The sequence below is a fragment of the Mesocricetus auratus genome, unplaced genomic scaffold (assembly GCF_017639785.1).
Source record: "Mesocricetus auratus isolate SY011 unplaced genomic scaffold, BCM_Maur_2.0 Super-Scaffold_100014, whole genome shotgun sequence".
Taxonomy (NCBI): Eukaryota; Metazoa; Chordata; class Mammalia; order Rodentia; family Cricetidae; genus Mesocricetus; species Mesocricetus auratus.
The window spans coordinates 41620169-41645992 of record NW_024429197.1 but is presented as its reverse complement, the minus strand read 5'-3'; the positions used below and the strand labels follow the sequence as shown (position 1 = coordinate 41645992).

The following is a 25824-nucleotide window of genomic DNA, read 5'->3' as shown; positions in this document are numbered from 1 at the left end:
TTGCCGGTAACCCATACCCTCTGTGCAGCACTGATGAAAAGGCTCATGCGCATTAAAACAGAGGTGGAAACTTTTTAGCTCTCCCCTTTAAGTTAGTCCTAGCTTTCCTGCTTTGGTGAAAATTGCCATCTATAGGTATGGTACATTTGTACTGGAGTGCCATACTTGCATGCCCTGCACAGTGAGCCCCGCTCTCCCAGCCTCCTCCTCCCCTTCTCTGCCTTACTTGGGGACTGTGAGGGCTGACTGAACAGAATACTTCAGCCCTCATTCAAAGTGGTTCCTGTTCATACCTACACATTACGAGTCAAATAGTTACAAACCCTAACATCTGTGTTCCCACACCCGTTTGCACTCATCAGATACTAAGTTTATTGGTTAAATCCTCTTTACATGGAGAGATTTTTTTCTTTCCTTCTTCTTAAAGAAATTGTGTTTCTGAAAGGATTGCCCATTGTCTGTCCTGGTTTCGTTAAAGAAAAATGTAATCGCATGGCATATATTTGTGGGGACTGGGGAGCACAGTGGATAAATTTATATTTGGCCATATTCAGCATAGAAAGTCATAATTGAAACAGGGCCTGAGGGGACATTAAAACACAACCGAGGGATGTTGCACATGTTCATGGCGACTTTGGTGTCATTAGCTCACACCAGCCACTTTAAATGGATAATTTATGCTGCCAGATGGTCCTTTTTGGGGATTTTCCATCAAGCCCAATCCCCTTTTTGGCACAGAGAACACCTTTATGTTGTTCCCACACTTATCCGGGCCTACATAGCTTTTCCCCAGGGGTACAGTTAATTAAGTGGGAGGCTTTTAGTGGTTCACTCATGTAAATTGCCTTCAGAAATATGTTGGGAATTATGTATATCCAAATGCATGGGCAGACTGCGCTTGGGATAATTCTCTCAAACAAGTATGAAGGGCACTGGGTTTATGCTTCTGATGTGACACAGGAAGCAAGGCTATACTCACGCTCCCCTCCAAGAGCTCACCATCTGGGATAGGCCTCACTGGGTTTCCAGGGCTCCCTAACTATAGAGGTCTGAAGGGGGCCAGGAGAGGCTTCCTTGAGCAACAGGAAGAAAAGTGAAACAGTCCAGACATCCAGTAAACTACGTGCATATTTTTTCAAATGTCTTCGGTAGTATCCTGTTCCCCATTGGCTTGTCTAGCACTTTGGGTGCACGGCTCTGCCTGTCTGTGTAGCAACATACAGGAAATGATGCCCATCTGAAACAGTAGACAGTCTGGGCCTGGTTTCTGCTTCTCTCGGTGCTGTATGTGTTCCTTCCACTTGGTTTTGTTTCCTAGTTGTCTCACAGCTTGGTTGGATTGGGTCTGTATCTAGTCATGCATTGTGACATGATCCCAGTGAAATTTTATCCATCATCGTTCATGGACCATCAATGGCTGTTCAACCACCCAAGCGAGAAGTTGTCAGTGAGAAGATATGCAAATCACCAAGAAGAGAAGCAGTAGGCAGGGCCTCATTGTCTGAGGCAAGGCTCTGGCTGTACCTGTGGTTTTCAATGAATATTCTTTAAAATGTGCAGACTCCAGTTTGTTTGTTTGTTCTGAGAGCAGCTTGCTTAAGCCTACACAGAAGGTGCGTTCAGGATACATTTGCTTCTGTATGTAACCACTTTAGTATGATTGTTTATGCTTAATGTTTCAAGGGCTTGTGCTTTAACTTGAGGTAAAAATATCATAATAAAAATAGTAAATAACTCACTAGAAAGACCTGAAAATTCCCCATTTCCCGTATCTCAAACTCTTGTAATCTAGGTCCGGAAAATAGATATGAGCTACTAAATACACATAGAACAGTACATATAAGCAGAGTACTGACTGGTAATGGTGAAATATCTGTCATATCATCCACAAATCAAATAACCCTCAGCATCTAGGACTTGTTCAAATGCTATGTCGAAGAGGCTCTTCGCGACCTAAATAGCTGCTGGCCTTGCAACCACCATCTCCTCATTCGTAGCCCCTCTTGCCTTACCCGTGCTCCATCTACTGTTACTCTCTTCTCCCCATAGAATATGCATTCCAGCAGAGTGTGGCTTGGTCCATCTTTTACACAACTGCATCCCTAAAACCCACAACAGTGTGTAGAACATAATAGGTGTTCAATAAATATTGGCTGAATGAGTAGGTGAAACAGAGAGATTAGAGCTTTCTTACATATTTGAAAGCAGAATTTGCTGCCAACAATTCTCTAAAAATTTGTATTGCCTATATCCTTAACCTACAGGCTTCCAGTCCAATCTAATTACTAGCAAATAGTGGGGAAAATAATTGCTAAGGCCCAGCCAAGCATCTCATTGATCAGTAGTCAGGCACCAAACTATATTCACTACGCTTCTCCTTAACAGGTTTTCCTTTAAATAAACTAGATATTCTTAAAAGGTAATTGACAAAAATAGTGCTTATTGACAATTAGGGAAGAAAGGAGGAAGCCAAGATGGAGGGGACAGTGGTCAATGCATATGAAGTCACTGTGAAATTGGAGACTACACATTGTCACACAGTAAAGCTCTACATTCAATGATGTGATACATGGTATATGATGATAATGATATTTATATCTCAAAATAACCCAAAGCAAAGAGTTTGAATGTCCCTATGACAAGAAATGGTAACTGTTTGAGGTGATGGATTTGGTAACTTCCCTAACTTAGTGATTAGGCAACATGTCCATGCATCAAAACACCACACTCTACCTTCATAAATATACATAGTTATTCATCAGTAAGATAAAATTCTATATTATTTCAAAGAAAACTCTAAAAGATAGTTCATGATGGGTGAAGCCTGTATCAAGAATCTCAGTGGTTCCCAGTTTTATTTTTATGTAGTTTATCTGGTGGAGTGTTTTCGTTTAGTTTAGACGATCTCCCTGCTTCCCTGGTGCTGGAAACGTCCACTCTTCCATCTCCATTTTACCTCATACAATCATATGTAAGCACCAAGCCTCCGAAGACCACAGGAGGCGTCTCACCCAGATCTCAGAGGCTGAGAGCACCAGCTTTGGCTCAGGTGTGGACAGGCCCAACTCACCTGGAAGTCACTCAACTTTAAATGCTACACTCTCAAGCCTTTCTCCCTGCGTTTAGCAGCAATGGCCTAAAAACTATCCCAAGTGGATAGAAACCCACCTATTTGCCCAGGGGTCAGAGAAGACTACATGCCGGGCAACTCCTGACCCTCGTTACAATAAAGAAAATCACTCTCTTTCTCTTCATTCCCTGTTCCCTCCCTCCTTCCTTTCCCTCATTTCAATGCCTCTGCTCATCTTCCACTATCGGTCAAATCAAGTCACGGATCTAATCATGGTCTAGCTGTATGCAGTACTCTAGGATAGATATAAGACGAGTGCATTGAGCACCTGTCTCAAAGGTCAAACCCTGAACACTCTCGAGGTTAGCTATAGCTTACCAATGATACTGTTATTACAGCCTCATCTCTGTCTCTTAAGTCAAGACCTTCAATTGAGCTGATAGAAACCAAAGTCCTTTGTAAAATTAATCTTCTTTACCCATGTGAACTGTTGCCCCTAGAATCATTGAGGGGACAGACTGATAGAGATATGTAGATATCATGCACACACACACACACACACACACATTTATATCAGTGTGGACAGTTCTGTAGCTGTCCAATGAACCTCCCTCAAGTTCTCTATGTCCGCAAAATAGAGAACTCTCCAGACTGTGTGCTTTTGCAACTTTGAGGCTTCAGGCTGCCCCTGCCTTGAGTATGTCACCGCATTTCAGCAGATCTAAAGGGAATTCAATATGAAGCTGTAACACTTGTCTATAAAACTCAGTGCTGTTTTACTGTAGGGTTAAGGAGCTACTTAAAACTGGGTGTAGTGTCATATGTGATTCTAGCACCTCATCATAAGTTCAGGGCCATCCTTGGCTACTTAGTGAGTTCAAGGCCAGCCTTGCCTAGAAGAACTCTGTTCAAACAATCAAAAGTGAACTGATTCAATTTTCTTCTGTAGAAAACATTTCAAAATTTTAATGCATTAAATTGTGTTTATATGTACATTATAAGTATAATTACATCAAGATGATAAAACTATTAATAGACACAATTATGTCAATCAAAATGTTGTAAATTCCAAACAGTTCAGTGCAAGACTTAGAATCAAAATTGATTAATTAATACATTTAATTGCAATTACTTTTTAAATGCTGAATGTGATGAACTTCTTTCAGGGATAAACTTATTTCCAGGATAAGTTGATTTCATTCTTAAGAACATTTAAAGGACATTAAGTATGTCCTCTGTTCTTATAAAAAGTTGTTTAATAAATAAATACATTTCAAAAGCTGTTTAAAAGCATATATAGAGGACTATTTTGGCAGTTAGCTGGTGACCCCCCATTTGCAGAACTGGGACCCTAGGTCTTAATGGCTATAAGCACAATTGAATTTTGAGAGTAGCATTAGTTCATTGCAGCTAGGCTTGGTGGTACACATGTAACATCAGCATCTGGGAAGCCAAAGCAGTAGGCTTAACAGTTCAAGGCCAACCCCAGCTACCTAAAGAAACTATGTCACAAAACAAAGCAAAAATCACCTGTTTGGTTTCTTGGGTCCCCACACCTGTCAACCCTGATTTGACTGCCAACAGCCACTCTTCAGGGTGGAAGTTTACCAACTCGTATATCTAGCTGAGGCATACAGGGCCCATTATGCAGGCCAGTAGAAGGGCATCAGACTGGTAACAATAGTCCATTGATCACAGACACTCCGGTGCACTAGCATAAATTAGGGGAAATTATTAAATCTCCCACAATCCCCTACAGTAATGGAAATAGTTGCCATTACAGAACACCACCATGGGATCAATGTCTTGGCTTTTCTTCTGCATTTATGGGGCAGTGGGAAAGCATTGTTCTGTGACAGTGTTCTCCCCCCCATTATCTCCTTAGTATTGGCACCTGCTCATTAAAGAGTGATGTGCCATAGAGCATCAGTAGAGTAACAAGGGTCTGTTCTTAATGATCCTTATCAGAGAAATTTCACCTAAATAAAGGGTTAAGACAGAAAAGTGTCATTACAAAATGAGTACTCGCACCACCCTTCAACAAAATGCGCCTACCTCTTTATCAAGGCTGCTGCTTTCTTGTCATCAGAAAAGGGCCTAAATCAACCCTTTGTATTGAAATCTAAAAGGCTGCGTACTAGAGACAAAAAATGTCCTCTCATACACACATACACTCTGTCTTGTGTGCTGTGTGCATACATGACAAAGCATGCTCAGCAAAGTTACTGTTTTCTTTTTTCCAAAGCCTGTTTGCAGTACCTGGTAGTGTCACAGACATGCAATCAATATTTGCTGAATAAATAAATATGAAGGTGGACACCATGTGCACCCTATCTTGTCCTTTGAATCTGATCAAACACTTTTAGATCAGAGTGCTGAGTGCGTTTGATGAAGGAAGGAAGGGAGCCTCGTTGGCTTTGGAGAACCCAGATGCACAAGTTTGTAAATACAGAAGGAAGCAAGTACTGCATTTCAGCTGGTCCTTTGTAAATAAAGGAATCGCCCTAATCACCAAGGCCTTTAATTTCATGTTTGCAAGTGAGCTGTATAAATATCCTAGAATGGAAAAAAACACAGAGACAATGCGTATAAGGGAAAGAGGAGCATTAAAGCTAACTCCACTCCAACTACAGCAGCCTTGGAAGGCTTGTTTGAGGGGAGCGTAATAAGAAAAAGACAGAATGCTTTATAAAAATGGGGAAGTAGAAATAAAGAATTAAAAACCCTAAGGTTTCCCTTTCCTCTCATGATCAAACCTGCAATCTTTGTAAACTGCTCTGGATTTCCATTTCCTCATGTGGAAGTGTTGGGGACAATAATAGTCCCACCTTCCACTTCAGCTCAGAGAACATCAAACAATAACATAAAGAAGTTAAAAGCTACCATTTACTGACGTCCCGCTATGTGCAAAGTCCTGTGTCTGTCATTACCTATGGGATACCTTCAGTATACATGGAGTATATAAGCCATAGAGCATTAATAAAATATTGTGTATCTTTTTTTGGTGAATACTAGAAAAACTCTAAAGTGTTATAAGATGTATCATCCTATGAAATTTGATGTAAAACACATTGTATGCATCTGTAAGTATGATCTGCAAAGCTCTGTGCAAAGGGGAAGGTGAAATAGAGAAATCAGCAAGGTAGAAACTGGCCTCTAAGTGAGTGCAACTCACTGAAGAAAGGGGGTGAATAGTTAATTAAGTACTGTGACTGACAGGATGTGAGGAGGCAGAAAACATCACAGTCTGGGGTGTCTTCATTGGCGTGGGCTATAATCTCTTGCTGCACTTGTTTTTAGCAACCCACCCATTACCAATGGGGCAGCAGTGGAGCTGGTCCCTGTGACCTTCTGTTCACAACAGCCGAGTATCACCTGCCCCAACCCTAAAAATCAGGCAGATGGCATGAACTCTAGGAAGCCTACAGAAAGTACATGAGTGGGGACCATCGTGAGCTAGCAAAAGACATCATTGTTCATATGTACCAAAATCTCCCTGTCCTAAATAGGTTTGTGACTTATGGATGGATAAAGGATAGGCAGACAGATTTTAGTTACTTCAGATATGATATTTTGCTTTATCTTTTACATATTGTCAAAAATTTCTTGAACTATAACACAAGGTAGTTTTAATCTCTGATACAAAAAGAAAAATCCCTGTAAGTAGTGATCTTAACTTCTCTGTGGAATGAATATAATATAGATATGAACTAGGCCATAATTTGAAGGCGTATTGGCTAATACTTTTGTCACTACAATGCTGCTGGAATTTTAAATATCTAAATGTTTCATAAGCAATAGCTGATGTCAACACATATTACTCTTAACTACATGTATATACACATGAGATATACATATACGTGATTATTTCACATATATCTACTTTATTTTAAAATGTGATCAGATAACGGATCACTTACCAGGTATTTACAGGCTAATTTCTCTCTCATTTACCTTCTGTTTCCCTTCCATACTAATGAATCTATTTAAATATAAAATGATTGAGTAAAACACCTATTTCATGTAGAAGTAAAAGCCACCAATGCTTTTCAATAGGTAGTTCTTTAATACTCTGGAGCAGGAATGTTTTCTATGAAGAATGGGAAGAGAGGAGGAAAAGGAAGTCTCTGGGCCCATGCAGATCCCTGCGGATCTGGTCCGCCTGTCTATTCTGGGTGTTGGCTTCTGAAGAGCCTGTGTGCTTGACCCGTTTTCCTTCAGACAATTACAATAATTTATCCAACCCAATCCATCCACAGACTTCAGTTACATCATAAACTCATCAATTAATCAAAGACATGCCACCCATTTGGAGATGATGGGTGGAGTACGTCCTAGGAGATTCCGGGAAGTGCTCACATGCACATAGTAAATCAGAGACCAAGTCCTGATGGATTCCTGAACAGCACTCCAAGTACTCCAATGGAGAGGGTACCCTCCAGCTCTGATCACAGTGTATGTCTCTCATATGGGGTGGGGGGAAATCAAGCATACAAGAGTCCCCTCATTTTACAGCATTTCTTAGAGGTGAAAAATTAAACTGAAATGGAAATATTGTACATTTTAAAAGCAGGTCATTTGTGTGACTTCTTAGAACCAAGGATTACTGATCCCCTCCCCGCCTTTCTTATCGACTAAAAGTCTGTCTGATGCTTTTGGATTTTTAAACACAGGACTTCTGTGATTCTTGGTTCCCTGGTTTGTTTGGCGTGAGGGCCTGCTTATGGTCCAGCACCTTGCAAGGCTGTGGAGAGTAGGTACCACCAGCCACTGCTGGTGTTCAGGACTCACTCAAACCATGCTTCTGAGCACCAATGTCTGGATATGGGCTATGTTCCTTCTTGTTCTTTATTTTGAATAATTCCAATTTCTAGGCATCTACTCTGTCTATAACAAGGCGTGAGTTGAGGTTTCCACTGGCATAGATAGAAATGATGGAACATGTTCGAACTTCTGAGAGCATTGGCCCCATATCCATTTCTATTCTGAGTGCCCTGTGTAGTCCCAGCTCTTCTACAATGTGGGCAAGCCTAACCTAGAATTTGCTCAGCTATCATCAGCTTCCAGCATCGATGACTTCTGAGTACCAGGATTACTTGATGACAATCAGAACACATCATCTGCTTTATAACATATCATGAAGAGTGAGGTTTACCAAAGTAACTCTGAAGACGTGCTTGCATCTCAGCACTCCTTATGTGCTTATGTAAGCCACGCCACGTGTTATAAAATCCAATACATGCATAGGGATTATAAGTAGTAAGGGATGTTGAATGCTTCTCAGGGCCAATTATTATTTAATATTTGTCATTTTGTGGCGGTGACACCTGCTTCTAATTTTAAAAGTTCTTTCATCCAGTGGGCGTTTCCTTTTTCTTCAGAAATTTTATCCTCAAAAGACTTAGCTAGTAATTTTTCTCTTTTGATGTGCTTGAGTTTATGAGTTTGTCTATCAGCATTGAAACCTTAAGATGCCTTCAGTTGGGGAAAGGAAAAAGAACCCTTTGTGACACATAGTCATTAAATTTAGTCACATAAATTTTTGTCCTAGATACACATCCAGAGATTTTGCAGAGAGATGGCTTATTACAGGTCACTACTGTTTGAGTTACATGACAGTTGTTTTGAGTTGACTAACACCAGAGCTGGAGCTAAACCTGAGACGTGCAGGAATTCCTTAAATCCAGCAATCATATTTAGCTGTCTTTCCCCATCTAGGGCAAGTTAGTACCCATCGTCATTTGAATCAGTGAGTGGAAGGGATAATGAACAAAGTTGGCTTTGTCCTTTTTGACACATGTAGTTGTCACTTGGTTGGGAGATAGCCAGCCATAGTGCCCAGTGTGGTTTGCTGTGTTGTTTTTAGCCTGTGTGAAGACCTTTTCCTCACAAGTGCTGGATAAAGTTCATCTCATGAGGAGAAAAAGCTGTGAGCGATGGTGCACAGCTAGCAAGCCATTCTGATTGGCCTGTGGGGAGTTGTCTGCTTAAAACTGGATCCTTGTGTTGAGTTTCCAAAAAAGGTGTGAATGTGAAAAAGAAGTGTTAAATCATGACTCCAGAGAAAATGTCGGCCATGAGCAGTTTTTAGTTTCAGTAAAAACCAAACTTTAAAAATCGGATAAATAAGGCAAGTGGGGGAAAGGGTGAGTCATTAACTCCAAATTCAAAGCATTATGGAGAAGAAGCAAGTTTCACTGAACTTGAATGCGACACTCAACAGAGACATTGATTGAATAGAACTGACTCATTTTCTTAATTGATATGCAAAGCTCTGCCAAGCATTTACCCTTAGTGTCAGATAAGTAATTTTTAATAAAATATTTCCAAGACATGAAGACAGTTAAGAAAACAGCAAGGTTTTTAATAACTGCACTCGTAAGTAAACGGATCTATCATTATGTTGTCACAAAGAGTGACAGAGAGCAGAGACACACTGCTGATCCCTCACAGATAAGTGTGTAATGTAATTAGACAGACACCCTTCCTCTGTCGAATGCAGCATTAATCATTAGAGATGCAACTTACTCTGTTTGATATGTCACTGTTGTTAAAGAGGGAAAGCAAGCCAGCCGGATACTCTGCTGCAGTGACTCGTGTGTTTGTATGATTCGTACTAGAATTCCTTTTGGTTCTTGAATGCCACTGTTCATAATACTGTGGCATTTTTTGCATGCATGAAGATGTAGTTGAGATCTACTGGTTTGTTTTGTTTTTGCAAAATATTAGTGTAATGAGTGTTCATGAACTCAAAATACTTTTAAGCTTTGAAATGACCTTTGGGCTCATCTGTCTGAAACGATGGTACAATTTATAGACAGATTTTCCTATAAAGGATGGGCTGGAAATTGTCTGCATTAAATCATAGCCAAGAGAGAAACTTTCTGCAAAAATCTCCCATCTTCAAATGATGAAACACATTGCCTCTTTCCAACATTAATAAACACTGACTTTAAAAATCCATTTTCTTTGACTATCCAGCTCTGTCTTGAACTGTGAATTGCTGAATAGTTATAACGGGATCAGCTCAATTCACTGCCCAAGTCTATCTTCCCACTTTTTCAGTGACTCAAGGGCCTTTCAGGGCACACAACAGGGCTATTGAAGGATGGCAGGCAGATTTCACTAAGTAACAGGTGGAGGTCAAAGTAGTTTATTTGTGGGGATGAACAAGTATAGAGACAAGCATCAAATGCTTTGCCATAATAAGGTTTAGCAAGAAAATGCTGACTGTACCAAGCTGGAATTCTCGCTGACAGAACCTTTTCTACTGTTTATTACTTGATTTCACAGTTCAAGCAATTTGAAGGGGCCTAAAATTATATTCTCTTTCCCTTATGAAATGTTTCAATCAGCTTCAAATTTTTCACTTCAAATAAAGTGATGGGTGCTTTCCATGTATCCAAGAAATATTAAGGTAAATAGAATCCTTCTACTGACATAACCCCACAGATCCTTCAGATTAAATTTTACCAGTTGAAGCCTCAAATTCCAAGTATTGATCAAGATCAAAGTGACAGGTAGAACATATTTTAATAAACACTTAAGCTCACATCACTGAGGCTAATGTTATTTGCTCAGAAAAGCATCAGTAAAGATTTTGACAAAGCTGGAACACTGTGTTGTCCATGGCTTCCTGGAGATGAGAGGAAATGCCATTGGGTTCCCTACCCTTTCAGAGTGTGCACAAGCGTTGCTTCTAGAGACAAATGGCCTGCATGTGCCTGTTTTTCACAGTAAAATCCATAAAAGCAATGTTACCGCTGCTGCCTAACACAATGAGAAGGTAGGAAGTTATTTGGCATCACACAGACGAGAGCTGCCCCATAGAACTCCACCTCAATGCCAGCAAACGCATCTTCCCTGTTAGGCGCTGTGACCATCAGCCACGCATGACTCTAGACACCCAGACAGTGGTGATGCTGAGCAGTGGAATCTGTAAATTAATTTGTGTGCATTGGAGTAACTTCATGTGACTGGCATCTACCATATTGAACAAGGCAGATACAAACCAAACACAGGTGTTACTGTTGACTTTTGCAGCTGCATATCGAAGCAGAATGTTTTACCATGTTGCGTTGTTGTTTTTTTATGTAAAGAAAATCATTTGTTTTTCCCGCAGATTTCTTCTTTACCCACAGTCCTGTGAATGTGAGTGATTGCTGTGTTGAGCCAAAGCCAATTATTCCCCTAACATATGGTAGAAAGAAAGACTAGGGGCATTGGGGTAGGTTGAGAATATGCTGTCTCCTGGACACATATGAAGCATGGCACGCAATTTGTTTATTCTTGTCCTATTGATGGTCTGTGTCTTTTATTTTTTATTTTTGTTTTTGAAGAAAGAGGAAGTGACTTTATGCTACCCCGGAAATCAGGTTCCCATGTAGCATTTTCCTCGTGTCTATGCTTGATTTTCCAAAGTTGTCCATAGTCCTTTCTCCTTGCAAGACAGAATCAGTATAAGGTTGTCCTCCATACTCCCTTTTCTTTAAAAAAAACTGAAAAAATCATTATGTCACCAAGCCTTTTAAACATCCTGGACATCTTTATGACATGTTAATTCTTCCAGAGGTTTCCTTGTAGTTTCCTTTCAGTGGCTGCATGCAGGGTGAGAGGGACAGACTTTGGAAGCTTCTTTATTTTTATTGTATTCTCTCCACCATAAAAATGATGTTCAGACATTTTTATTCACTGAAAGGGGCTAATAACCAAATGTTTTACCTTGCAATTACTCAGTGTGTTAATAATAGTAAGTTATGCTACAGTGAACCCTAATGGTTTTTTTATCATTAGTGCAAAAATCTAAGAAAGGAACAAAATCTTCAACTACATCCTCATGTCATGTACTATGTGTTTATGCCTACTGGACCAGAATGGTCCTGAAATGGTCATTAGTCTATCCAGTTAGCACCTTCCTTTAGCATCCTGGTTGCTAAAGCTTATCTAATTATGTGGAGTAGTTGTATTAGTTCTAGAGAAGTCCTGCTCTTGCCAAGGGCAGGGCATAAAGTGTGGCATAATCATACAACTGGAGAGATGTGTCTGAGCCTTCATCATGGGCTTGAGAAATGTCAGTGAAATTGACACCAACGCTATTAGTCTACTAGACACAACTGGGCTTTATGTTCCCCACACTTATACCTGAAAGATAGTTGAATCTGAGAACCTACATGTAAGAGGCCAATCATAAAAGTAGCTAACAGCATTTACAGAAAAGAAAAGTTCTTCACTGCCACTAATGGACTGGACTTAATCCAGCTCTGGATACAGCCATCTCACCCACATAGATAAAGAGTACCTTTCTTCCAGTGTATACCCTTATTCTGAAGATGTGGCACACACCTCTAACCTCAGCACTCAGGGGACTGAGGCAGAGGATCAGGAATTTTAGACTAGCCCAGCTTCGTAGAAAGTAAAGGGAGAGAGGAAGTAAGGGAGGGAGAGGGAAAGAGAAAGAATATGAATGATTCTTAGAAGACTGTGACACATATAGGAGGACGAGCCTTGGCTGCATGGGTTCATATCCACGCTCCTCTACTTAATAATAGTGGTCTCTCACCTTCTCAGTCTTACCCCCTCAGCCACCCTCTCTCTGAGCCAACCTCAAACCTACTGGACTATCCCCAGGCATGCTTGACTTGGTCCCACCTGCAGAAAATTCTCCCACCTCCCTCCTTCCCTGGTGGTGTGGAAGCCCCAGGCTGCTGTTTTGCTTGGTGCAGTTTCAGTTACCCATAATATTTTGTACTACAGATTGTTAATATTCATCAGGACTTTTCAAAAAGTAGAGATCATTTCTGCTTAACTTATATTGCCTTGAGTCTGCATATAACTTTACCTTCGCAGAATCTTACTTTGTCTAATGAGACTACGATCAAATTTTGTCTAACCTTACTGTCCAGCAAGTTGCCAAGACCTTCTTGTTGTTAAAATGTCACCAGTAGGCAAGATCTCGAACACATTTCTTAACATCCTGAATCTATACTTCATGTAGCAGTAGATTGTAGGTAGACAAGGATAAGACCTGCATATCTGAAAAATGTAAAGACGGGATACTTATAAGTGTACAGCACATTGTAGGTGAGCTCCAATTTATAACTTCATTATTGTCAGTTTGATTTTTGAAAATGATTAGTGTTCAGAAGTTTGATCTTACCAGGTATCTCCTGGACCTCTTGGAAACAGGCATGAGAAGAAGGCTTCTAGTAACCTTTAGGCTCAGAGGAACAGTTGACCTGAATGGAGCAAGGGTCATTATACAGATTGGTCACTGGGGATTAGAAGATAAAGAAGAGAATAGCAAAGATATACCATATAGACCAGTATTTCTCAACATGTGGATCACAGCCAGCAGAGGGGTGTCACATATTAGATATCCTGCATATCAGATATTTATATTACAATTCATAACAGTAGTAAAATTGCAATTATGAAGTCGCAACAAAATAACTTTATGGTTGGGGGTTACTACAACATGAGGAACTATACTAAAGGGTTGCAGCATTAGGAAAGTTGAGAACCACTGGTATAGACAAACCTTGCAGCATTTGGGGGCCTCTTAAAATTTATTTATTTATTATGTATACAGTGTTCTGCCTGCATGTATTCCTGTAGGTCAGAAGAGGGCACCAGATCTCATTACAGATGGTTGTGAGCCACCATGTGGTTGTTGGGAATTGAACTCAGGACCACTGGAAGAGCAGCAAGTGCTCTTAACCTTTAAGCCATCTCTCCAGCCCCTTGGGGGGGGGTCTCTTCTAACCCACTTACATACTGAGCTTAAAGCTGAAGTGTGACGTTGCTTGTTCTCATTTTCTATTAAACACTCTGTGGCTGTAAAAGACCACTCCTGAAACTCAACTTTCTGTGATTATTATGACATTTTGAAGAAAGGAATTTAAATCCCTCCCCCAAACCCCAGCAATGGGCATATGAGACAGGGTTTTCTATAGATGGTACCAAGGGCAACTGTCAGAGGGAAATGATATCTTTCCTAACTCTTCAACCAAGTAAGCAGCAACACTCACTTGTCTTGATGTCCTTTTAAAATGTCTGTCCAAGGACGAGACGGCTCAGTAGTTAAGAGCACTTGTTACTCTTGCAGAGGACCTGGGTTCAATTCTCAGCACCTACACAGTGGTTCACAACCATCCATAGTTCCATTTCCAGGGGATCTAAAGCCCTCTTCCGACTTCCACGACACTAGGTACATACACAGTGTAGACTCAGGCAAAACATTCACACATGTAAAATAAATTAACTAATTTAATTAAATTAAACATCTGTTCAACTGTCATTGGAAAATTCAAGTTTATGGTAAGTCCTGCCATACACCCACCGCTCCTGAAATTGGCCCCTCGGAGGCTTCTCAAGCAGCGACAACTTACTAGCTCCTGTAGCAATTCCTTCACAGCTTCTACTTATAGAGGTCTCTGCCAAAGTCTTTGATAAACCCATAACCTGGGGACGGGATAGTTAAGATTGTGATTCTCCTAGCTCCTTTTCCATCACTTAAAGTAAATCTCGAGTTCTCTACGGGACCTTGAGAAGTAATTTAGACTTTTTAAGTATCATTTAATCTTATTTGTTGAAAGCTATTTCATAGAAGAATGGGGGGGGATAACAGTTTCCAGAAGTGTTTAATCCCTTTTTGAAAATAACCACTAATTATACCCCTATTCCCTAACCCCAAGAAAATTATAGACTTTTTAGGAGGTAATGACATTTTCAGTGAATCCAGCATATCCTAGAGGAAAACCTTACAATTTAGGATTAGTTAGGTAAAAATTATAGAAACTTTGTACAATCCAGAGAGTGTGCATTGCTAGTGTTGCTGTACATATTTGAAATCCTATTGGTTCTTATTGCAGGTGACATATTGCAATATACTAAGCAACACACATTTTGTATGTCCCATTTCCATGGTCATGGTTCTGAGGATATTTATTTAGTCTAACAAGGTGCTCTGGTCTCTCCCAAAGCTGAAGTCACAGTCTTGTTCCATCTGTACCTTCTTCTGGAGCTTGGGGTTCTCCTTCAAGTCCTCAAAGTCATTAGCAGAATTCAGCCTTTTGGCTTTAGGACAAATATCTTGGTTTTCTTAAAGTTTCATTACCCTAGACAGTACATTGATTTTGAAGACTGGGTTCGTTAACAGAAATCCCTACCAGTTATTATTTGTACACAGTGATTGTATAACCTGGTCCATAGATGATGGGTAAAAGAAGCTTTAGCAAAGAGTTTATTTTAAAGTAATGTACAGAAACCAAACTATTTCAAAAGAAAAAGCCAGGATTATGTTCTGTAGCTTTTAACATCGAGGATTTTGAAATTTCATCTGGTCAATTAAGTACAAAACAAATTAACCAAAACATACATTATGTATGTAGAAAAATATTAAAGTATATAATAAGGAAATGTGCTCGATATAAGTCTTTAAAAATTGAAAACACAAAGTAATTTTGAGCTTCATAACAGCCTTAGGGTTCACATTACTTGACTGTGATAAATTTGGAAGATTAGACATAGTCTGACTTGTTGTTCTTGCATGCTGACTGAGTTTCTTCCCTCTTTAACTCCTTCAAGGAGAGTTTAAAAGGTGTGTGTGTGTGTGTGTGTGTGTGTGTGTGTGTGTGTGTGTGTGTGTGTGTGTGCATATGAAGGTCAGAAGACAATCTGAAAGTGGTCTTTCCTTCCCATCTTGGTGTTAGGCAGGGTCTTTCACTGTTTGTGCTGCTGTACTGGGTACTCCAGGCTATCTGGCCTGCAGGTTTCTAGGGATTCCATCCTGCCATATGAGAGTGGGAACTAAGTTATCATGGCTTCACCCAGCTTTGTGTAGGGTCTTGAAATTTTGAGTCGGGTCTTCATGCTTGAGTGGCAATACTTAACCACTAAGCCTTTCCCAGGCCCATATTTTGCTATTTAAAAAAAAAGAACTCATTTAGCAACTTGATCATTCTTTACTTGTTTCTGCCTAAGTTGTACTTAAAGTTTCACTTTTACACATCAAGCATGGAGAGAAAAGATGAACACTTTGAAGAAATCACAGCTTTCTTGAGTCAGTCATTTGCTCCCTTCAATAAAGTTGGTTCAATATCAGGACTACAACCATGATTCCATTGTTCAAAAACTAAAATAAAATCTGCAGTCTTCAAAGTTTTGACATTAGTCATTGCTATTCTATTTCTGAGTCTTTCCTAACATGTAATTCATGCATTTGACTGAATTTAAAGTAGTAGAATTAGTGGCAGCTAAAAACTTCATTTGTGCAACAGAGGTTTGAATGACTTGGGAGATTTCTCTACACTTAAATATCTCGTCATTTACCTTTTTATTTGAAGGCTTTCCCCCCACTGTAGTTGATTCATAATACCTCGCTTATGTCACTGACAGGGAGTCTTCAGCTATGACCTCAGTGTACATCAACATGTTAGCACACTGACATGGTGTGGTCTGTAGACTTTAAGTACAACTTAGGCAGAAAGTTTTTTCAACAAACAACTATAATTAATGCCACTGGGACTAATGAATTTGTTTTTAATTCATATTGAGTAGGAATTAACCTAGAAATGATTTTATTCAGGAGTATGAATAGCATGAAATTGCACAGCCATCCATTTTATACTAACCAAAAATGTGCTAACTAGTTTCTCTTGGGATGAAAACCTTAAATTTTGTTATATCAGGGCATCTCTCTGTGAAGTCACAGATAGTGACATCTGTACAGGGAGTTTAAAAATCACGTGCACATGCGTACACATGCACGGACAGAACTTTTGGAACCCTTTGATAGGTTTCAGAACCTTTGATCAACATCTTTATCTTAGAGAAGGCCAAAAATGGCCACACTTTACATCCAGATGTATTTGGATATCATGTAATAGAATCAATTTAATCCCTGGTTAAAAAAATTAATGGACATGTTTAGGTATAGCCAAATAAGCTGACATTTGGGTAATGTCAGTATCTGTAAAATTGCTTGTCATAGTTAATGGTACTAGCAACCACTCAATGTCAGCTGCATATTAATATCAATAAACCTATTAATTATTTTTCTAGTTTTCCCAAATAATTCTTATACAATTGACAAAAAGAATCATAGGTAGACATGTATAAATGAATTTTTTCTTCTTTTGATTTGGTACAGACCAATTTTATGCTGGAAACTTGAGATCCCAGATTTGTCCTATGATATGGAGACTTGAAGTCATTTCTTTTATTTTTATGTCCAAATTTCTGTTGTCTTAACTGGCACCCTCCCAAAGGGATAGAGGCCTCCAGTTGTGTCTCTCAGCATGCTTGTGGGGAACACCATGAATCCAGTAACTACAAGGGACTGTTTTCTCATTATTTCCCCACTGTTTTTCTTTCCAAAGCATCTCCTAAATTTGAAGTGTTGTGCTCCTAGACTCTGAAGCAAAAAAATGCTATTTTTTAAAAAAGCTTTTGTTGTATTTTCTTAGCATAAAGGTAATATATGTTCATCACAGAAAAGGCAAGTAGGCAAAATGAAGGCAAGGTAAACCATAGAAATTTAGCTTGCCAAGGGAGCCATGGTTATAGTTCACACATATCTTCTAGTTCTTTCTCTGCATTAAAAAAACACTTAAATTGTGTTGTACATCCAGTAATTGATGTATTATAACACCCCATGTAATAATTGGTTTTTCAGTCAACATTATATTATAAATATCTCCCATGTCATTTTTCTCTTACAGTATTCTTTGCATTGGCTGGACCATATTTACTGAACCAATCCCAATTTCTTGCCTCTTAAGATTTTTTTAACTTTTATCTTTTCTTTTTTCTGTTCTATAAATAATTCACTGAAAGAACATCTGAGCTGCTATTATCAAGGGCATTTTTATGTTAAAAAAAGCTAAATTATTTAAAGTGTAGAAAAATGCTTTGGTACTGAAAGAAGGTAACTGACAGGACAAAATGATTGCATGTGAGGCTGTCTTTGTAGGCTTATGCAGCCTCCTTTGTAAGGGTCCCAGAGGTCACAGATACCTGACAGATTCACTTGAAAAGTTGAAGCCTGTGTAAGTCAGATTTCTACTACTATACCAAGTACCTGGGGCAGGGGAGAAGGAGCTTTTGAAGAGAATCATATTGGTTTGTGGTTTTAGAGATCTGGTTCAAGTTCAGGTGAACCTCCCAGATTCAATGGTACTTGGTGGCAAGACGAGAGACTATAGCGAGTAAAACTGCTTACCTCCCAGCCAGGAAGCAAGAGAGGGCAAGAGGAAGGGATCAGCTCCCAGGATCCCCTTCAGTACAGTGTCCTGAATGACCTAAAGACCCTCCCCTTGACCTACCTCTTTAGGCTCTCCTCTCCACAACAGAACCACTCTGAATATGAAGATCATAAAATGAAGGTCTTTCACAGGGGATACTGAAGATACAAGCCACAGAAATCCCCATGTGGAGAAAGCCAACAACCCCCCCAAATGGGCTGTGACTTAACACAACAAATTGAAATAAATTATAGAACCACCTAAAGTGAGTCAAGTCATTCCTGTGACAAATTCAAAGCAATTCAGTATAAATCTCCATTTCCATACGATTCCATTTTATTCCTTTTTCCACTCTCCCAGTGTTGTCTTTTGGGTCACACAAATTGTTGCTCTGTAGATTAAAGTTGCCTCAACAATCAACCCTTCTTACCAGGCATGCCATCTCCAACCACACTGAAGAAGTCTGAGAAGTCCGGTTTCAGCAGCCCCTCCCCTTCGCAGACCTCCTCCCTGGGAACAGCATTCACACAGCATCACCGACCTGTCATTACAGGACCCAGAGGTGAGTTGCTCCACAGAGACCCACAAGGTGTAAGCATCGTAATCTTGAGCTCAAAGTAGTGGGAAGACAGTGAGGACTCCCCTACAGTAAGTGATGGAATTCTTATGTTTGAGGGTAGTCTTCGAATTTTAGAGACCAAGGAGATTCGACATCCAATCTTGTTTTTTGTTGTTGTTGTTGTTTTGTTTTTTGTTTTTACGAGACAGGGTTTCTCTGTATTGTTTTGGAGGCTATTGGTCCAGCTCGGCCTCGAACTCACAGAGATCCGCCTGCCTCTGCCTCCCAAGTGCTGGGATTAAAGGCGTGCGCCACCACCACCCGGCTTGGCATCCAATCTTAAGTTTAAAAGACACAAAACCAATTTTTTGGAAGGGGCTATGGGATTTTACAAAGAGGTGGGAAATCAGTTGAGCCGGAATTAAGTGTGCCCTCAAGCTGTGTGCATGCATGTCTCTCTGTGTGTGTGTGTGTGTGTGTGTGTGTGTGTGTGTGTGTGTGTGTGTGTTTGGGTGAATGCTTTTCCCATGTGGTCAGTTACCTATTTCTCAGGTAAATGTTTTTTCAGTCTTCAGTCCTTACCAACTCTCCTTCCCTGAAACCCAATTTCCATATGTGGCATTTCGTGTTGAGGCTGTTGGCATTGGGGTGTTGACGAGTCGTCTTCATTCGCTCCTTTTGAAGTGGTAGATAGTTTGTCTGGTTTCCATTGTGATGTTTTCCTTATTTTAGTCGCATGTGCTTTTAAGTTTATTATTAAAATGTGTCCACAAGAAATATGATTTGTATTTCACATTAAAGACAAGCCTTAAACCTCAAGAGAATGTCAGCAACTCACTTAACTTGAATCTATTGCAAGATGAAAATATTTATTAGTTTATTTATAAAACTCCCACAGTAGGAGTATGAATAACTGTGACCATTTGCACCCTTCCATCAGATTGCCCTTGATGCCTGTGATCTATCTACCAGCTGGCAACATAAAACACCCTGGGGATTTACAGTCTCTTGTCTACTTTGGCATATACCTGGGGAAACTGATATTTGCTGCATTAACTCAATGTTCGGACCACAAATCCAAATCCATTTATGAATACTTTGATAGTCCCAAGGAAATGTGGTACTTGATATAGATGCACAGAGCACATGTGAAAAAATCTCACTAAAAAAATGTAAGTGTTCTGTCATGAGAAGCAATTGCTTAATTTGTTAGGAAATTTGGTTGCTTCATCCTTAGAGATACTGTGTTCACTGATACAACTCTCTCATCAGGATCCCTGGCTCTTCCTCCTGTGTACCAATAGCATAATCATAGAAGCTTACTATATATACATACATATGTGTTCACAGAAATATATATGGTATCTGTATATTGCACATTATATATTTAAACTTGAGAATTCACATGTAAGTAAGCCAATAAATTAGATAGTATTATATCTTCTTATCATTAACATTTGTTGAGCATCTAGACTGTTGCAGGAAATGAGAGGTATAAAGTCATTTTATGTCAGAATATTTATGGTCCAGGGAGATGAACATGTTATTTCTCATTTTTATGGTCAGTTTAACATATTCAAATGCTAACTGAATGTTAAGAACAAATTTTGCTGCAGGACTCAGAGGAGGGGATTATGGACGTTCATTCATTTGTTCATTAAAGATTTACTGAGTTATTGTCACCGTATAGACACTGGGGCCAGTGTTTCCTGTCTTTATAGGACAGAGCTGAAGAAAGGAAATGAGCATTAAGAAAAGTTGGTGTGTAGTAGGCAACTATCACTTTGCATCACATAAAGAGATTTCAAAGACTAGATAGCGTTGAAGTCAAATCTAAAAAAAACTTCATATGAATATCAGCTGTTCAAAACAAAGAAAAAACCCCTAGAAGAGCTGCATGCCAGTCTCCAGGAAGGCTGGGGAGACTGCATCTGCATCCCCACTTACTTTCTGGTTTTACAGTGTCCTTGTCAATTTGAGGAGGCCATACCACTGGGGAATTCACCTTTCTTCTCAAACTCATATTCTCATGTAAAAATTAAAATAAGGTGGTATTTCTGGAAACTCTCTGAAGAGCAAAAACAATACACATATATCATTCCTTATTCAAAAGAACACCAAGGGTACCTATTGTGTGTGTTGGCTACACGCTGCATTTCTGTGAATTGTTGTGGCTACCTAGCACCTACCCCAGGTGCACAATGACTAAGCACTTCTCCTGAATGGCCCATACTGCACTGGGCCAGAGCGGACTTCTTTAGCCCACAGCACATGGACCTTTGACCTCCTGCTTATGTTCATGTTTATAAAATGTATTTGAAGAAAGAGAGGCCTAGTTTAAGAATTATGGAATTCCAAAGATTCTTTGTTTTCACCAAAATTCAAGACAAGACCCATCACCCTCAGTTTTCCTTTCTCAAAAGTTTGCTTGGGTACCCATCCTCACTGTCGCCCTCCTACCCCTCAGGGGTGTCACATAGGCCTTGGAGTAGGGTGATGACACTCTTCAGTTGCATCTCTGTGCTGAGAGTTAAGACAGGCAGTCTAGGGCATTTGTTGGTTAAGACATTTTTTAGGTTAGGATTCTGCCCCTCACGATGGAAGAAGCATTCACTGTGGGCTCTGTATTCCCCTTCCTTGTCCTCTGAACCATGTGGAAAGCTCATGACTACAGCAATACCTATCTGACACTGAGACTGGCATTTTAGGCCAAGTTTACATGAAGCAGTCAGTAGACTAACAGTGAGTGGCAGCTGCATGTGAGCATCTTAAGCCAACTGTGCATCTGCAAAGTCAACACCACCAGACATAGTAAAGTCAGGTTTTCAAGAGTCGATGTGTGTCATTTATCAGGTTCCCAGAGCAAAGAGTTGGGGCTCCAGGTATATGTAATGCTTTCTTGCCAGTGTCACATAGTAAATTCACCAGACTGGTATATTGGCACCGGGCTACAGGATTTGTGCTGCCTTCCCTAAAATCTTTGGTGGCAAGCAACAGTCAGTGAGCAGCAACTGACACATCTCAGTGCTCAGGCCAGAAGCCTGATCTCTTAACAACGCTATGGCAGAGCAAGGTCACTTTGCCTCCCAAAAAGATGGCTCTGTTTTCAACTGCAAGCCTAATCCATATTTGGTAATTTGGTGAGTGTCGTGTACAAGGAAAACCTCTCTGGGTAGAGACTGCAAAGTAAAGGCAGAAAAATTGCACCTTGATATGGAGACAAGAGTATCATGTTTGTCTTGAGATGTGTTGGCTGCTACAAGGTAACACCACTGAGTGGCTTAGAAACAGCAAAAACTTATTCTTCACGTTGCTGGAGGCTGGAAAGTCCTAAGTCAAGGTGATAGCCAACTTGGGGTCTGGCAAAAGTTCACACCCTGGTTTATAGATTCTCAGGATATGGAGGGGCTAACCAGCTCTCTATGGTGGTGGTTCTCAACCTTCCTGATGCTGTGGCCCTTTAATACAATAATTCATGTGGTGACCGCCAACCATAAAATTATTTGGTTGTTGCTTCATAACTGTAATTTTACTGCTTTATGAATGTAAATATCTGATACGTGACTGCTGTTGAGACCCACAGCTCTGTGGCTTCTGTTATAAGTTATCTAGCTACTCCCATCCCTGAGGGTTGCACCCTCATGATCTACTCAACTTCTTAAGGCACCGCCTTATGCTCCAGTTTCTCTCAGATCATGTAGATCCTTTGCCCTTTATTAAATGTCCCGCTGCCAGTACTACCTCCCTGGAATTAAGGTTTCTGCATATGCATTTTGAGGAGACAAAAGCCTCCAGTGTGCAGTGGCAGTTAAGCGCCAAAGCTACCAGGTCCAAGGTGCCAGTGTTTGAATGTGTGCTACCATGCCAACTGTGTGGCTTGGCACTTTGGTTTACTTCTCTGAGGTTGTACACCTAGAAAGGAGTCATTTGCAGTGTCTGGAAACAGATTGTGTGCACACGTTGGACAGTCTAGGTTTCGGATTGTCTCTTTCATCCAGGTTTTGGAAATTTCATGTTATCCCCTACTGCCTTCACCCTATCGACATCTTACCAATCCCCAAACCCAGCTCACACATGGCAGAGCATACATCATCCAGAATGCTCAAGACCATAAGTGCTTGGAATTTGGGATTTGCAACTATATGAACATGTATCATGAACTATCTTGGGCATGGCACTGAGATACATTCATGTCTTATACATATAACCTACAAGCAATTTTATATAGTATTTTAGCATACTTGAGTTTTGGCTACTCCCTGCACATGGGATCAGGTATATTATTATCTACTTATATCCTCTCTGTGTCCAAAAGGTCTAAGGTTTTGACACATTTCAGCCTTGGTACTTTTAGATTAAGGATGCTCAACTCATGTCACTTTGGACATGAAGCCTCCTTATCTGCATCTCCACACCCTCCATAGCCTCCCACAGCTTTTCATGCCTGCACATCCTCTAACTTTGTCTAGCATTCTTAGTCCTCTCTTGAAGATACCCAGAGACAAGGATCTCTCACACATTATGTCTTTGTCCCTCACCAGTAGGTTTTACATAATGGATAAATTTAAAGTAGTTAAGGTGCACATAAACGCACACTCAAAAGAAGACTCCCACCATATCCCACCTAAACCACCCCACCCACACACTCTGATAAGTTCTCATTGCTCCAGAAGAAACATCAAGCCCAAATGTGTGACCTTTCACTTACTGCCTCATGAGGAGCATCCAAGATGGGGGAAGACCATAGCCTGTCATCTAGAGCAAACTGTGAGAGATGGCCTCAGTTAAGCTTTGGTACTAAGAGCTGTGGCTTATTTCAGTTGATGCTCTCCTGGTCACTCTGCTGGATGCATTGTAAAGGTAGAGGCATGTGGTTTCTTCAATCCAATCTCCTCCCTGGCAGTGGCTTTCTTTGTGGTTTTGATGAATCACCTAGTCTTGTGGCCTCAGTTGGACCATCTGTACCTTGTGAATTAATACTTTGACACCTATTCTTCTGTGTGGTTAGAATAAGGTAAGGGGGTTAAACTCTGTTGAATAACCAGGAACAAGGAAAGTTACTAAATCTCAGCAAAGCCATTTTTGCCATTGTACAAAATTACATTTATTGGACACTTTAAACTGGAAGAGTGAACTTTCTTTTACCGTTACTTAAAGTCATCACCATCATAATGTATTTAATAATGACAATGTATTTTATCTATGATAATTGAAAAGAAAACTTTTTGCTCATCTGTCTTCTGTTTCAAAAGCTGTGAATATGCCTGGTAATCTAGATTCGGTTCTGAAAGTTGTTTCACTCACAGCCTCTTTTTGACTCAGAAGTCTCTATATGACCTTGGGTATATAGACATATAAAATGGTATAGAAATCAAACAGTAACTGACAAGAAACCATAAAAAATATTTAAAACAATTTTTGGTTCACATGTATATTTAGTAAAGACCAAAGATAATTTGTCATAAATGAGATGAATATGCTTATTAATTTTCCACATAGAATTAAATTTTGGATGAATATTTGATGCCACAGGACATGAAGCATCTTCATCATTTTTAGATTGGATCAGTATTTTAATTTTTATCATCAAAACTGAGAATGCCTACACACACGCAATGTATATATTTGGTGTCATTCCACAAATTGTTAGGAAATCTGACCTAACTTAAAGCCAGAAATCATTACATTATTTTTACGTAGCTTGTTAGCAACTCAAACAGCAACTTTTAAAACCAAGTATAATCCAACAGTTATTAATATGATACATACTGAGAAATGATGGTAGAAAAATATTTTTTGTGTTCGTAATCAAACTCTTGTTTCTATAAAAGTAGAAAACTTCATATGCAAAAAACATTTCAATTCATGGCGTTCAAGAGTCTCCGCTTGAACTGAGGTGTCACTGGTGGCATCAACTGGTGTTGTGGGATGGAAAATACACATTCACAACCAAGGCTGTGGTAGAGTGAAGACAGAGTTTCTTTCCTGCCTGGTCCCACAGCCATTTAGTCCCCAAATACACACATAGAGGCTTATATTACTTATAAACTGTTTGACCAATTGCTCACGATTGTTATTGGCTAGCTCTCTCTTAATTATTAACCCATTTCTATTAAACTATGTTTTGCCACGAGGCTGTGGCTTACCTGTAATGCTCCAACATGTTACTCCTTCAGCAGTTATATGGCATCTTCCCCTGGAGACTCCTCTCTGCCTGTCCCTTCCCAGAATTCTCCTCATCTGGTAGCCCCACCTATGCTTCCTGCCTGGCTAATGGCCAATCAGCATTTAGTCAGCAACCAATAAGAGAAACATATATTCATAGCATTCAGAAGGACATACCCCATCAGTAAAGTTATGTGATTTACCTAGGTGAAGACTATAAAAGCACCTTCAACTCATTAACTATTTAATTTTTTAATTAATTTTTTGGTTGTGCAGAATCTTTTAGTGTTGCCAATTTTTGCACAACCCCAACATTTAGCTATATGACTCCATCCTTTAAGGGTTTTCTGACACATATTTATTTTCTGTGTGTGTGTGTGTGTGTGCGTGCGTGCGTGCGTGCGTGTGTGTGTGTGTGTGTGTGTGTGTGTGTGTGTGTGTGAACAAGCATGGGTGTGCAGGTCAGAGAGTGACTTGCATGGATTGGTTCTCTCCTTTCACAATATGGGATCCAGGCATTAAGCTCAGGTCATCAGATTTGACAGCAAGGTCTTACCATTTTTCCAACCTTTAACTGCTTTTAAGATTTGGAGTATTTGTCAATGATATTTTAAATTTCCTGAAAATATGAGAGTTCTTGAAACTTACCTTTCTGCCTAAAGTCTTTTGTGCTTTCAAAAATAATGACACTTTAATACTTTGCACTTTAATACTTTACACTGAGAAAATCAACTGTACTTCAGAAATTCGTAAAGAGAAACTCCAGTCACACACTGGGAGACCAAGTC

At 39.9% G+C, this 25824-nt stretch overlaps 1 protein-coding gene across 6 annotated transcripts in view; it reads left to right on the top strand.

The window, feature by feature from the left end:
• Positions 1–25824, top strand: part of Nfia (nuclear factor I A) — a 341159-nt gene that overhangs the window by 245454 nt on the left and 69881 nt on the right. For 4 of the 6 annotated variants that reach the window (XM_040757136.1, XM_005074314.4, XM_005074315.4 and 1 more), the window contains one exon: positions 18746–18874. The exons of the other annotated variants lie outside the window; for them this stretch is intronic. In XM_040757136.1, the coding sequence (XP_040613070.1) occupies positions 18746–18874 (129 nt within the window). The remainder of the gene's footprint in view (positions 1–18745; positions 18875–25824) is intronic. 6 annotated transcript variants of the gene reach the window in all.